The 16,110-nt window shown below is 36.9% G+C and overlaps 1 protein-coding gene across 1 annotated transcript; it reads right to left on the bottom strand.

Annotated features, from left to right (window-relative positions):
- Window positions 1–2,895: 2,895 nt before the first annotated feature.
- LOC127661291 (synaptotagmin-11) lies at window positions 2,896–13,417 on the bottom strand. The gene is made up of 5 exons (XM_052151923.1): window positions 13,151–13,417; window positions 8,294–9,328; window positions 3,443–3,614; window positions 3,191–3,357; window positions 2,896–3,045 (listed from the first exon to the last, which is right to left on the bottom strand). The coding sequence occupies exons 1-5, from the start codon at window positions 13,415–13,417 to the stop codon at window positions 2,896–2,898; spliced, it is 1,791 nt and encodes a 596-aa protein (XP_052007883.1).
- Window positions 13,418–16,110: the final 2,693 nt, after the last annotated feature.

Raw genomic sequence — 16,110 nt, 5'->3', positions numbered from 1 at the left:
AATTTTTTCTCAGCAATTTACATGTTTTCCCATTGTCATGTAGATGCAGCATTCGGAGCGGTCATGCCCATAATGACAGATTTTCCCCATTTTATGTGAAAATGACAAAATATTATTATTACATGTTCATATGAGTGCCAACCCTTCTGGATTATGTGGCTAGTATGATTTTTGGTTTGTTCATGTTAATTCACAGAGTTTTTACAAAGTGTGTTGTCTCCCAAAAACTCAATTTTAGTCATGTCCGTAATGCCCATTCATTTCCCATCTGATGTCTGGACTTTATACATACAAATGGTTCTATATACTGGTACTGAGTACTATCTATGAGAAGTTCAAGTTCATGTTTTCATCGCAAATGTCACATCCGCTGGAAAAATACATATACAGTATTATGAAGTATTTGACTGAAAGTGCAGCTCCAGAAAAAGAGATAAACTGGTGAGACAAACATTAAAGCAGTAAATTAGGTTGGTTTAAGCAGGGGTTTCATGAATCCGGATGATTTTGGCCAGATTCTTCTTTTCACCTTCATGCAATGTGCTATAGTGTAAAAGACATATTTGTTATGTCTCCATTTGTTAACATTAGTTAACAACAATAGTTAACATGACCTTACTATGAACAAAAGTTTACAGCATTTATTAATCTTGGTTAATATTAATTTAATACAACATATTGTAATACATTTGTACACACAAAACAATACTGACCTTAATAGTTCTACAGTATCAGACAACAGACAAATTTGTCACTGATAAAGGCAGTACAGTGCATGGGTAAGTTTTTGCAAAATGTTGAGCAAATACATATTAAGCGCTTTAAATTTTTAACTTTACAAAGTAAAACTTTCTGTAACTGGTGGTTTCCTAGCCATAAGATTGTCTTTTTTATCTCTACCAAATGAATTTGACCAACTCAAGAGGTGAGCTGTCATTTTGTCATTTTCTTTAAAATACTGACATGATGTTCTCAAAAGCTGATTATTTAATACAATGTACTGTAATTACTTTGTGTAATAGGTTTACTGTAAAAAGCTGCTACAATAAGTTTTCGTTGCGGATACTTTTCTCTGCTTCTCCACTATGCACATGAGTGATAAAGACTGAATTTGTGATCCATATATCATTTTGGATTGTTACAATTATTTACTTAGGTTTAGGTTTAAACATTTTGCCCAGTCACAACATAAATAAATACTTAAATAATAAAGCTTATGACACTTTTTCTTTTTCATATTGTAAAGAGCTTACTTAAATTGTCCACATACACTGAAACTCTGACTCTGAACCTAACTGAGCATTTCTATTCAGACAGATGCTGTTGGACCCCACAACCTCATTACCTGCAGAGAGAGGCTACTACTCAAATACACCAAAATACACAATGATGGATGGTGAAGGCATGATAGAGGATTGTACATATATTTTAGTGAAGCCTTCAGATTTATTTAGCCTTCGTTACATCTATTTTGTGTTTCCATAGGATGTTGTTCTTCCTTGAATGATTGGTTGTCAGTATGGAAGAAAAATACTAAATAAATGTAAAAGATAAAAGAATGTACAAGTTTCTATCCCAGCCTTAATGTATATGGGTCTGCAGTTGAATTTGCATATGCATTTATTGACTCGTTCATGTTATGTATTTGTTGATGTATGTATTAATGTGAGTGATTTATGCACTTTGAATATTTAATTACATTAATTATATATATATTTTTTTATTTATATTGAAAGTAAAAGTTCTTAATTGACACACATTCCTTGCTTTTATTTATTTGTTTATTTAGTTGGTTTTATTTAATGTAAAACCATAATTTAGGCCATAAAATGTTATACACCAAAAGTTTCATTATAGCACTATTGAGGTTCTAAATAGCACTTTCAAAGGAAGGTTCTTTAAAAAAGGGTTCTATTTAGCACAAAAATGGGTTCCGTTATTGTTACAAGCTGAAGATCCCTTACTTGGTACTATATTAGAACACATTTTCTTAATTAAATTTAATGCACTATGAACTAACAATGAACAAATGTTTTTTAATTAACTAGCATTGACAAATGCTAGTTCATATTTAGTTCATGATACCTAATGCATCAACTAATGTTAACAAATGTAACTTTATTATAAAGTGTTTCTAATGAAACAGACACATAATTAGGACAATGTGGTAGAACTTTCATATTTAACACAGTACAGCAATGCAAAATACAACCAGTTAATATGACACAAATACCAAAACACTTTTGCGATTATCCCAGTTACAACACACCAGATGGGAGCAGTTTGTTTCAGTGATTTTATGTTGCAATCTTTGGTCAAGTTTTCCTTTTACATTAATGCACCCCAAACTCACAGTATTGGCTGAGCCAGTACTTGGTATGTTGGGCCAATCAAACATGCAGAGCAAATAATTTTTTTTTTTGTGCCACAGAGACAGTGTTTGCACTCTTCAAGAAGCCAACCTACCAATGTTTTACATTTAATTAATTTAGCATATTATTATACTGTAAGTGCAGGTATTTAACATCAAAATAATTATAATTATACAATTCACCTTTAAAATGACTTATAACTAACTGTAAAATAATTGATCATATTTGACAAAGATATTTGACAAGATATCTAACTGAGAAACATTGCACAGTTCACTAGTGCAAAAGTAACCAGTGATGTTTTAGGGAACTACAATAATGACACATGATGGCCTTAGTAAAGTTCACCAAACTACACATAATGCAGCATTAGGTGGGTTCTTTCACATTGTTCTCAAACCAGGTTCCTCATTTAGCATCTTCCAGGGCTCCATCTAAAATTCCATGGAGAAATCAGAAGCAATGGAACTGTGACATGGAAATATTTGAATGGTTAGGGGGGATGTCAATCAAGCTCTGATGCCTATGGATTGACCGGTAGAAGTTCATGCCAGCGTGCTGTCTCCACCTGCGACCTGCTGCACATCTCTTTCCAGTGCTGGTTTCCCACTTCGGGACCCTCGTGTCCAATCAGAACAAGACCAAGAAAGCAACTCTTGGTGTACAGTCTTCCCTGTCAATTATAGAGTGATGGCATTGTTTTAAACTTGTTTTGCAATTTTAAGACACAATGAGTGTAAAACAAAATCTCGTATTACATATCAAAACTGATTACATAATTAATCATATCAACAATTATTCTGATGTCTCATGGTTACCTGCATTACGATGAACTCCAAGACTAGAGGAAGTTGGCTTATGTCACCAGCTGGTAAATCAAACAGAAAGGGAGCGTTCCAAACAGCGTTTGGTCCACTGGCGGCCTTTGTCTCCTTAGTGCTGATTACTTTTTTATTATGACATAGGTTGATGACAACATAGTGATCTGCAACAACAAACGGGCATTCTAATTTCCAAATGACTGTTTGATTTCGTCTGACTATGACAGACAGACAGACAGATAGACAGACCTGGGGTTCCAGGCATTCTGGTAAGTTTGGGCAGGTTCTCAGCTTTTCGCACCATCACTTTCATTCGGTGTGCTAGTGTCTGATACTGCAGCAGAATCAGGAGTTGACCCAAAAATCTCACAGGAAAAACAGAACGCTCAATATCCCCCACTGCATCTTGAGAACTCTGACTCTGAAAGCAAACAAACATTATTTAAAAAAACACTGGACATGATTTAAAATGTAAAGAATAATAATAAAGAATTATTGGCAAAGATATGGTTTAGTAAGCAGGGGGTTTGACAAACATTATATGCCCTCTATATTTTTTAAACAAAAATACAATATTCAGTTAACTTAATCCAAAGCTAAAGTAACATTTCAGCTAAACGTGTAATTGTCTCTCCCACACTGAAGAGGAATTAAGTTAAATTATAATAACATATACAGTAGAAATATATGACTCTGCACATCAATTATTATTTCAATAGCTTTGCAATGTAAGAATCAAGTAGGTAAATAAATAGTCATATTTTTTATATGTATAAAATATGCTATATATAACAGGGTGTCCCTGCTCCATCTCTCTAACCATCAAGGGGTCCTTGAAAGTTTTTTAAAAGCAATTTAATGTCTTTCATTCAGATTTAGTTTTATTGATCCAATCTATTTTTGTGGGATTAGGCCAAATCAATATACTATAGTAGTTTGAACTCAATTTTAACCTCATTCTTCAAACTCAATTTACTAAGGTTTTATTTAAGTAATGTTCTTATGTTGATCCAATTTAATGGATTTTAGTATACATTATTATATGGCAGGTGAGCAATTGTAAGAACAGTGAATTTAAAAGCAACTGGGATTAGCAGCACTCAAATCATGTCTGACGTAAAAGTCCCTCCTCAACCTAAGCACAAGAGCTATTCTTCACCACAATGGTAACCCCTAATACTCCAGCATAACACACTCTTTTTAAATACCAATTTAACATTAACAAATCTCCTCCTATTTTCATCTTGCTCAAGTGTGTAAATAATAACTCTTAATTTCAACACTTGTTCACCCTACCCAGTCCCATGCAAACCATGCTGGGAAATGGCCTGCCCAGGTTCATCTTACAAATTTAAATGGATAGAACACAATAAAGTTAAGTTCTGACCAAATGTACTAGAATTGTGTTGCTTTAGTTCATTTTAACTAAGTTAACTATTTCATGAGTGCAGGTTTAGCAACCTGGTTAGCACAAATCACGAGGCAAACAATCCAATAAAACCAAACATTATTAACTCAGAACAATGATTTTCAAAGATTTGACAAAAATGTGCTTCAATATGACTGACATAAGAAACTGGTTATTAAATACAATTATTGAATTCCAAACAATAGAACATATTGGACTTCAATGTGACCAGAATGTCTTGTTGAAATTATAATGAGCATTTCAAGGCATCTCAGTGTAGAAATTATTAATTAGTTTAAAAAGTAAATATATAGTGTATCAGAAGCTGATATGATAGTGGGAAAGCAATATTGTCTGTCTCAGTTGTTATAGTACAATGTGACAGGACAATAGAGAAACACTAATGGAATGTTCTTCAGACAATGAAGAAATGTAGATTTGGGAATTATTATTCACCATAAATCACAAATGAATCAGTTATTTTCAAACTGGTTTGAGCCAAGAATGTTGATGAGGTTTTTCCATGTTAACTGACTCTGTGTCTAGGACATTGAAATAGCACATTCCACTTATAATGTCTTCTCAAGCGATTCGTATTAGATATTATTGAGGTCAGAGGAAGTACTACAGACTCACTGCCATATTTGATTTTCACATTAGGATCAAAATGTACTGAAGCTTCTTGCTGGGTCTTCAGTATGAATTTAAACCCAAGCTGGATCAAACTGAGCAGCTACCAGGGGAGACATGCTCATCATGTAACATATATTCCCAATGGAAAGAAAAAACACACATGAGATCTCTTTAATACTCAATCCTAGACAGCAAGGGGGTTTAAATGGACAGCAAATGGAGATGTTTATTGCTGTCTCCTTCTCAGATGTTTCCCCTGAGAAAAAGACCCCAGTAATCTCACTTGAGTCCCACAAGTTGCAGAGGAGATCTCAACAATGTCTGAATCAAAGTCCGCAATCAAAAGTCAGAGATCTGAATGTGAACTCAAAACACTTCTCATCAAATTCTCCCAAGATCAAATCATCTGCTGTCAACATTAATTTTATAGCTCTATACACTTACTGTGTGTCAACAGTTGACTCATTTGTGTCTATTTTTTCCCCTAAGGAATTTTAGGAGGAATATCCAAAGTTAACGCTTCAATATGTCAACTGAGAACTCCATTAATATAGATAGTTCACCCAAAATTATAATAATAATGAAATAAAAAAGGTTGTCATTTTTCACTCTCCCACACGTTTTTCCAAACCCGTATGACTTCCTTTACTCCATGGAACACCATAGGTAGAATGGTAGCCTCTGTCAGCATTTACTTTCATTGCATATTTTTTCCATGCATGAAAATTAATGGTTTGGAACGATATGCGGGTGAATAAATGATGAGAGTATCTTAATTTTTCCATGAATTATCCCTTTAAGTCTACTGAGATTTGAAAGAGCATGAGCATCTGAGTTCTGCCTCCATTTCTTTATTTTATCTCCGTCCCTCTTTTATTTCCTCCATTCTCGAATTTTGTGCTCTGTAATACATCTCTTCTACAGTCTGTATGATGTGTTAGTGATACCCGCTGGCATGCGTCCACCTTGCTGCAGCAGGGGACTGAATGCTGGCTCTGGGCCATGCTGACGCATCACTTGTTGGCACACTATTCATGCAGTTGTACAATCATATCACTGCGTTCATGCGCAGTGAAGACTGCAACAGTCCGCTGTCAAGTTTTTGTCTTATTACAGACCAGACAGAAACTTTTACATACACATCTGAGCAAGGTATTAACAGTGTATCACACACTGTACAATACCCTGCTGATATGACTCATCAAAGTTTTGGACTCCCAACCAAAACTCATCAGGATTCAGGGCATTTTCCCCTCAACTCAACTTACAACTCAAGTACATCTACTGCTGCATTCAGCAGTGCTGCAATTCAACAATAACTCTGAGGTCAAATATCAAGCAATTCAGGGATACCTATATCACTTGGATATATTTGATTCTACTTCACCAAATGTTTTATGTTCGATCAGGTAAAATGAGTCAGGTAGAAATCACAGCCAATCAGACCATATTTTATGATTAATGGAGTGCTACATTGTCTGCCCACTTTTTCACCTGTCTTGGTTACAGAAGTGTTTTTCCCATTCATTTTTTCCATAGGAATTTTATAAATGTCATCATGAAAATGTTCAAAGCCACGAACCAAACCAACCAGCTCTGAGGGGAATTAAATGCTTTGTACGATGGTACAAAACTACACTAAATATCTTTAATGAACTACAATACAATCCCATTGCGAGTCATGCTGTGAATGGCGTAACTGAATTAAAAACAATGGAAAAATATAAAACTATTTTAAAGTTGTTGATTCTAAGAAGAGAATCAATTTATATTAAATATTCAGATATTTGTTAATATACTCTCATTAAACACTTTAGTGTGAATACTATGGTCCTAATACAGTGCCTGACATGGTCTTCTGCTGTTGTAGCCCATCCACTTCAAGGTATTCTGCTCACTACAATGGTACAGAGTGGTTATCTGAGTTACCATAGCATTTTTGTCAGTTCAAACCAGTCAATCTCTGTTGACCTCTCATCAACAAGGCATTTCTGTCCACAGAACTGCCACTCACTTGATGTTTTTTGTTTTGGGCACCATTCTGAGTAAACTCTAGAGACTGTTGTGCATGAAAATCAGTTGTTACAGAAATACTCAAACCAGCCCGTCTGGCACCAACAATCATGCCACGGTCAAAATCAAATTTTTTCCCATTCTGATGGTTGATGTGAATATTAACTAAAGCTCTTGGCCCGTATCTGTATGATTTTATGCATTGCACTTCAGTCACACGATTGGCTGATTAGATAATCGCACGAATAAGTAGGGGAACAGGTGTTTCTAATAAAGTGCTCAATGAATGTCTATGAAGTTTGAGAGTGTAGGGACACTTGATTGTGTCATCCCACAGACTCATCGGAGTCGCTGCAGAGTTAGTTTGCCACAGACTCTCTGACAGGTAGATCTTTCACTTCAGAATTCATGGATAGTTTCGTTCTTTTAACCTGGAATTCAACAGGAATTTTTTTATAATTATTATTAAGTTGAAATAACAGACGTATGGCTTTAAAAGGATAATACATTATCATTATTACTTCAAGAAACAGCCCATTTTACAACTACTGTGTGAGGAAGAAGTTTTGCAACAATTAGATTTCGCTATGTGCAGAGCTACCACGTGACAGAAGCAACCAACAAAATGTCTTGTCACATGCCACAGCAGCTTGGAAAAACTCAGATTAAAGGTGGTTATTTATTATACGTTAAAATACTTTCTCCTATCTCAGTTTATCATGCAGAGTTAACTGTAAGTAAGCCATATGTAGGTTGACACTGTAGCTTTATGGGGATTTTAAAACATTGTTTGTTTGATCATCCCAACTAGCCCAACACAGCAACATTGGCCCAACCAATAGCATTTGGGGTGGGCCTATCTGTGTGTTCGACCAGTGACAACTGGCTAGAGGCTTTCGAAAACCTCTCTGAAAACAGTTATTTTTCTATTGCATTTTGATGAAGCTAGTGGTGCAGAAATTGCCCACTTTTGATTTAACATGGATAAGATACATTTTATCCTGTGAAGCTTTATTGCATTTCATCAATGTGACAAGCTCTAATACCTTCCTTTTCTTGCTCCTAAAAGGGTTGAGTTGATGATTAAGGGTGACCATGAAATCGGGCTCCCAGTCGATGTCCGCACATGCCAGCTCGAGTTCACCCACAGACGTCTCCCTCAGGCCAGAGAAATCTCTGCTAGATACTTCCAATCTGAGGGTGCAGGAACGAAGCTCTTCAGCTGATCTCACCTGCAGATGGAACACCAGTGGTGGCGTTTCTGTACTAAGGCTATGTCTGCGCATAGGGCCGCCGTGCAGCGGTGTGGTGCAAAGTGGAGGCAGGCTAGCCCTGACTTTTGTTCCTCTCAGTCTCCTAGAGCCCCGGTAGAGACCCAGAATAGTGACTGTGAGTCTACCCTCTGTAGGTGAGAAGACCAAGGTGAAGTGAAGTGATGGTGTGGGTTTGTGCGAACTGGAGTTATGTCTGGAAATGGAGCCATAATGCCTTTGAGAGAGCGCCTGCTGGAGACTAGAGAGAGAATCGCAGGTGGTTAGACTGCTGTTTTCTGAATGCAGGAGGTTATCAACAATCCCGGTGCTTCTGCGATCAAGTGCTCGGCGGGTCTTTGCCACTAGGCTGAGTTTAGGAATTGTTGGGAGTGAGGAACGGCCTCGGACAGCAGGTTTAGTAGGTGTGGAGGGTACTGTGGGGGAGCTAAGACGTCGTAGAGTAAAACGAGACTTCTGAGGTCCCTTAATTTCAGTCGGATCATGGGGCAGAGAAAAAAATGAAAAGTCGTCTTCTGAAGGGGTGGAGCTGCTGTTAAGAGAGGGATAGTCCAGGACTTCTCCATCCAACTCTTCATATTGCTGTTTGATTGGCAGAGTGTTGATAGAGGGGGCAGGGCTAAGAGTTACAGTCACATGATTTGTGGGTAAAGAGGGTTGGAATAGCCCCACTTGCTTGTCATCTGAGGGGTGGGACTTCTGGTGCCACCAACAGATGATGCAGCCAATCACCAGGCAGAAACATACGATGGCCAAGCCAACAGCCAATAACATTTGAAGATGCACTATTGAAAAGCAAGAATACACAAACTGTTTATAAAGATATAATTTAGAAGTTTAATCTGAATTTATGATTAAATAATCGGATCAGATATACAATTAAAAAAAAAGTTTTGTGACTCCACTTTGCTTTAACTACTTTTATGCATATCCATATATAGTATATACAGTGTGTGTGTGTATATATATATATATATATATATATATATATATATATATATATATATATATGTATTCTGTCTGAAAAGCAATGTAATTTTTTTATGCTATAGTGCACCACTGCAACAAAAAACTGTTTTACTGTGATAAGTATAAGAGACAAACACAAGGAAGCAAATCATGATAACTGAGGGTTTGTTTACTGCATTTCCTTTCTGTCCAAATACAACTAATCACTCCTGATGGCATTAATTGAGCAGAGGAAATGACCCTGTGTCATTTCAATGACACAGATATCAGTGATCTGACACAGAACTGATCTGATGTCAGACATCATATTGCAGTTTACTTATATAACAAGATTGATCTCTCAATAAAAGTTGAATATGAAATAACAACTAACACACATAATCACACATTGTTTAAATCTTAGTTAAAAGACAAAAATATATCAACTGAAATAGATGAACAGCTCCCCAGACATATATATATATATATATATATATATATATATATATATATATATATATATATATATTATAGTATGGCATTCTTATTTAAGCCCTTATAAAATTTTGACATTTCAGTAGCATTTATTAGGCTTTTTTTAACAAGGTAATGTATAGTACTAGTATAATATAGTATAGTTTAGTATAGAACATAATTTCTATTGACGTATTTCCTACTTCCCATTAGTTATGAATGCACTACTAGAAAAATAACATTAACTAGAAGATAACATAATTCCCTCCCTATCCTACTCCAAAGTTAAAAAAAAAAAAAAAAACATCTAAACCATGCATGACGAAAATTAATATCATGCTGAGATTTTTGCTTACCATTGAATTCTAATTGCATATTCCGAGAATAAGAGGTCAATGCCACTGCTTGTGAAATCAAGATCTAAATGTGACTGTCTGATCTGCAGTCATGCTCTCTCTTCAGTGCTGAGACATTAAAGTCATCTCAGTCTGCCTCTGCTCAGCGGCTCCTGAGACTGTGGCGCGCGCACTGATGCGAACGTGAACGCGCATCACTCACGTGCAGCAGCGGAATCGGCATGCACCTTTTCTTTTTTTTTACGTGAATCAAGGCTGTTTACCGTTGATGCGTGACGATAAGAGTTATTTCAATAAAGCATTTAAAAAATAAACTATGAGATTATAAATATTAGTGTGTCTATTCTTTAGAGCTAGGCCTATATCACATAAATATCACATAATTTTATACAATTCATTAATTACAGTTTCTGTTGCCAAAAATAATGGTTTAATGTTTTGTATGTTACATTTTTCCAGTTATACAGTTTTAATATTTTTTTTACTATAGTGTCCTAACATGCCCTGCTTATATAATAAGGGCCATCCAGACACACAGACGTAATTAAATAAATAAACAAAGCATTAAAATGCTTAATCATCACTTTTTAAATTAAAAATGCACAATGTAAAGTAACTGCATTTATCAGTCTGTGCTCCAGAAGAGAGACTGCAGCTGATGCGACCCCTCCCTGAAATTGCACATGGACTCAATCTGATGCAGTTAGCCAGGGTGTTTAGTTTGGTTGGCTAATCTGAATTTATTTTCTTTTAATAATAAATGTCGTCTGATTTTAAATAATTAACAAAAGTGCTAAATCTTTGTGTTCTAGCTGGGCTAATCTATATCTCCCTCTCTGGCAGTGCTGGCATGAGATGGCAAACTCGTTAAAATGAAAGATGTGTCTTTGTGGCAGTGGTCCATTTTGGCCGCTCCAATAAAGTCCTGCTGCAGGCCTGGGAGTGTGGGGATCAGTCTGCAGTTTGCTTGTCAAACTGGTTAGTGGCTGGACAGCATCATCTTCACATTTTAGTATCACTTAAGGCTAAGGGCACACCTTAAGGAAAATTTGCTTTTTTTTTCTGGTCACAAAGTGTATAAATAATAAAAATATATTATTATTATTATTGAATTTTGATGGCCCAACATCATTTGTGTGAAAATAAATAATTACGGAAGGTTATTTTGATTAAAATGTATTTTTTTTTATTTTATTTTTTTAAAAAGGGCATTTAATTAAATAAAAAAGGTGGGGACGAAGCCTTTTACTTACACTTGTGTTAAAAGGCTACCAGGCCCCCAGGGGGATTAAAGTGATATACAATATACAGGTACAATAGTTAGAGGGTAAAATGACGAACGTGGGTTCGATGTTACTTCCGACTTGTAGAGGGCATAGATGTTCACCGGTTCGCACTCGTTCATTCGTAGACAGTGTCCGATAAACTGCAGCTGTCTCGATCTAATAGTTGAACTGATTGGAATTTGGCCAGTTTTCTTGTAAAGTTCTTGATTAGTCATTTGAGCTTCAACTTGATTGATGCTCAGCATGATCCGATAACACTTTCTGGTGAAGACGTCAAGTTTGTGCTCCAGTGCCTCAGTGAGAGCCCAAGACTTGCATCCATAAAGCAGCACAGATATGCAAGCTGCATTGAAAAGCCGCAGCTTAAACTTCACTTTCGGTCTGGGTGATCTCAGGATGGTTTTGAGTTTGGTAAAGGCAACCCAGGCGAGGGAGATTCGATTCTCAACATCTTTCTCGGTTGATACAATATAAGACCCCCAAATACTTTAAGTCATCGACAATCTCGAATTTGTTTCCATCGATGACGAGATGTGTTTGAGTTCGGGATTTGTCGTTAAATTGAATTTGGCCGGTCTTTTCTACATTTATCTCAAGCCCCACCACAGCAGCGTTTTGCTTGTTGGTAGAAAGTTGTTGTTGTGCCCGAGTTTTATCATTTTCAAAAAGTGCAATGTCGTCCGCGAATGAAAGATTGTTCAGCTTCCGTTCAGGCGTTTCTTTTTTCTTTGTGCAAGATCGTTGCAATCGTTGACTTTTTGGTAGAGATGTTTCTTTGTGTGTAATGTAACAAAAATCGCCTGCGGATTGTTTGGAGACGTAATCTATGACTATTATAAAGAGGATCAGTGCTAGAACGTCTCCTTATAGGACTCCTGTTGTGATGATGAAAGGTTCTGACAGCTCACCTCCAACATACACTTGACTTGTCGATTGATCATACATGACTCTGATTGCACCGACAATTTCTGCTGGTATTCCATAATGACGCAAGATGGCAAACATCATTTCTCAGTTGATCGAGTCGAAGGCTTTCTTGAAGTCAATAAATGTGATGTACATTCGTATTTCATATTTGAATTTTGGGATTTTCAATTTCTCTATCTAGCATTAAGTGGTATCTTGCTAGATCTCAGCGCAAGCTTGAATTTGGCAAGCTTGTGGTCTGATCCGATGCTGCAGGTGTTGTATGCACGACAGTTCTTTACAGAAGTCCACCACTTTGTGCTGAACAAAATGTGGTCGAGTTGGTACTATTCGCCTTTAGGCTTCTGTAGATCCTTGTAGGTCAGTTCGGGAACCAAGAGTTGGCTGGTCAAAGCCATTTCACACATGCGAATCATTCGTGTCCCATTATTGTTGGTTGTCGTATGATAGCAGTGACTGCCTACAACTCTTGTGTTTGTTGTATGACTGTCGTTACCAATACGTGCATTAACGTCTCCTGCAAGAATGGTGATCGTGTGTGGTGGAATCGACTCGGTTAACTCTGTTAAATCATTGTAAAACTCATCTTTCTCTCATTCTTCGGCTGTCTCTGTTGTGGCGTACGGTGGGACTATGCATACTTTTGGATTGCCCTTGATATGTGCGATTATTATGCACTCCGATTTGACCGTGACTGAGGTGGTTAACTGAGCAATCTTGCTGTTGTACAGAATGGCTACTCCATGGCAGATGGATGATGAGTCTGAGTGTGCCAGAGTCCAGTTGCTGCGTTGTTTGTGATGACTATAGCCCACCGTATCAGATGTTCTATGCTGGTGCTCTTGGATTGCTACGATGTCGATGTCGTATTTCTCGCAGTCGGCTATAATATGATCAGTTTTGTGCATGATGGGTTCGCCTGTTTCTGTGCTGATGTATCGTTTGGCGTTGTCACATTGTAGGTGGCCACGGAAAAGTCCTTGTTTTTTGGTTTTGGTTTTCCAATCTTTGCATATTTTTCAGTGGCTGGCAGATTGATAACCTGGGCGACGGCTGAGCCAGTATGTTTAGAATTTGGTTGTGTTTTCATATAGATTTTCCTTATTCCAGGTAAGACCATGATGGGATACGAGCCCTCATGCACGGACTAGCAATGGGTTCGCCTTTCCAAGGTCTCCTTGTACTTGCCTAGCCCTACCCTCAAAAAGCCTTTCTAGGGTTAAACCCTGTACTTGCCTTAATGAGGTTTAGGTATTAGCGCTGCATCCCAGTAGTACTCACGATAGTTTCTCTAGCTATCGGTCCCCATAACCATATTGATCAGAGATCTTCTGGTAGGGCTATCCAACTAGACCCTATCGGATCAGTTTAACGTCATAATCAGGATTGCATTTTATAACATCAAGTATTTTATAAATAAATTAATCTCTATTGTGATTGGATCAGTCAATGTGAGCCCACTTTGAACAGTTTTCGGAACAAATCTATTTCCCTCACTTAAGGAAAAACTTTACCCCAAATACTATCCTTTAACTTATTGGACTGTTATTAAAAACCTTTTGATTTAACGATCTTGAACAAATAAGTATTTTGTCTTAAAATCTTAAAATAAATGTTTTAATTTCAGGGATTGTCATTAGCTACATAAAATTTAAATACTTAAAAAAAATATTAAAATATTAAATGGTCTGCACTTATATAGCACTTTTTTTTTTAACCTTAGAGGTTACCAAAGAGATTAACACTGTGTCCCAATCACCCATTCACACACACATACCAAAGGCGCTAGCCTGCCATTGGGAGCAACTTGGGGTTCAGTGTCTTGCCCAAGGACACTTCGGCATGTGGAGTCGTGTGGGCCAGGAATCGAACCACCAACCCTGCGATTAACATACAACCTGCTCTACCACCTGAGCCACAGCCGCCCATGTTAAATTACTAATCAAACTTTAGACACCATGCAAAGATCTCATGGATCAAGTCAAGTCAATTTTATTTGTATAGCACCTTTCACAACACACATCGTTTCAAAGCAGCTTTACAGAAGATCAGGCATCAACAGACGATAAAACTGTAATGTCTATAATGTCAATGAATCATCTTTGTGTAATTAGATAAAATACGATTTTGAATTGTGTTTAAAAATAAATAATTAAATCATAATTTTATTTATAACCCCAGTGAGCAAGCTGAAGGCGACTGTGGCAAAGAACACAAAATTCCATAAGATGTTTGTTAATGGGAGAAAAATAACCTTAGGAGAAACCAGACTCACTGTGGGGGCCAGTTCCCCTCTGGCTAACGTCATGAATATAATGCCCATATTAATTATGTATAGTGCAAGTCATGGTTTAAAATTATTAAACTAAGTAAGTGTTAAGGGTCAGTGTTTAAACAAAGATTTTGTATGAACTGTAGGATTAATGACTAATATCTTTGAAGTCCATCCTATTTTAACTGCAGAAGTTCACATAGATGCAATTGTCCTTGGTAATTGACTGATAAAGGGTTTTGTTGGCAATTGTTAGACTATGGATTCCATTATAAGATCGTAGTCCATCAAAAGACCGAGGTGAAGCAGGCAGAGACCAGTGAGGTTCTTCGCAGTTCAATCTCATCTGTAATTTAGGTTCAGGAAAATATTGCTGTGCATAGTGACCAATGTTTAGAAAAGTGCTGTAGTAGTTTTTGTTGCTATTTAGTGTTTTGGGAGAAAATCAAATCAAATATAACTTTTACCCAGGAGTATTTAACCCCGCTGTACCCTACATGTAAACCAGATGACAATTTCACACTAACTTTTATCTTTTTATTTGTTTACATGCAAAGCATGAAAGTTTTTTTGTTTTTGTTTTTGTGGCTTATACAGGCCTAAAACAACTTTTATTTTCAATTAATATTTTTGTATTGATTCATAGAAATATAAAAAAGAAAAACAACATATATACATAGAATCAACATCAATTAACATTTAACCCCCACCTTTTTTTCTCCAAAAGCAGGGGGGTGGGGGGTGGCTTACTACTCCCAAAAACAGTACAGAGTAGGTGGCGAAGCTGTAGATACCTATAGAACTGAGATCTGGGAATCCCAAACTGCTGAAACAAATTTTCAAAGGATCTCAACACTCCACTCTCACATAGCTCACCGAGTGTAGTAACCCCCCTCACAATCCAATCTGTCCAGCAGAAAAGGGACATATTAATACATTTAGGGTTCAGGCATAGGCCTATGCTCGAGGCAACATTTAAAGAAATGTCCAAATTAAACACTCTGGACACTTTTGTCCATACCGAGTGCAAATGCGAGATAACGGGGAGTAACTTAACCTCTCCGATCAGTTTGAAGGCTTTGCAATGGAGAAACAGGGGAAAGAACTTCCTGTTCAATACAAAACCAGGAAGGGGCTCTCTCAGGTGGCAGTGACCACTGAGCCAAATGTCTGAGACCAAATGCATAATAATAAAACAAAATCTTGGGTAGGCCTAGACCACCTTTGTCAATCGGCCTATGTAACTTATTAAAACTCAATCTAGGACGCTTACCATTACAAATGAATGACTTCACTATGCTATCAAATTGCTTGAAATAAGAGATCTGA

This window comes from Xyrauchen texanus, chromosome 21 (assembly GCF_025860055.1).
Source record: "Xyrauchen texanus isolate HMW12.3.18 chromosome 21, RBS_HiC_50CHRs, whole genome shotgun sequence".
NCBI lineage: Eukaryota > Metazoa > Chordata > Actinopteri > Cypriniformes > Catostomidae > Xyrauchen > Xyrauchen texanus.
This window is presented reverse-complemented; position numbering and strand designations above follow the sequence as displayed.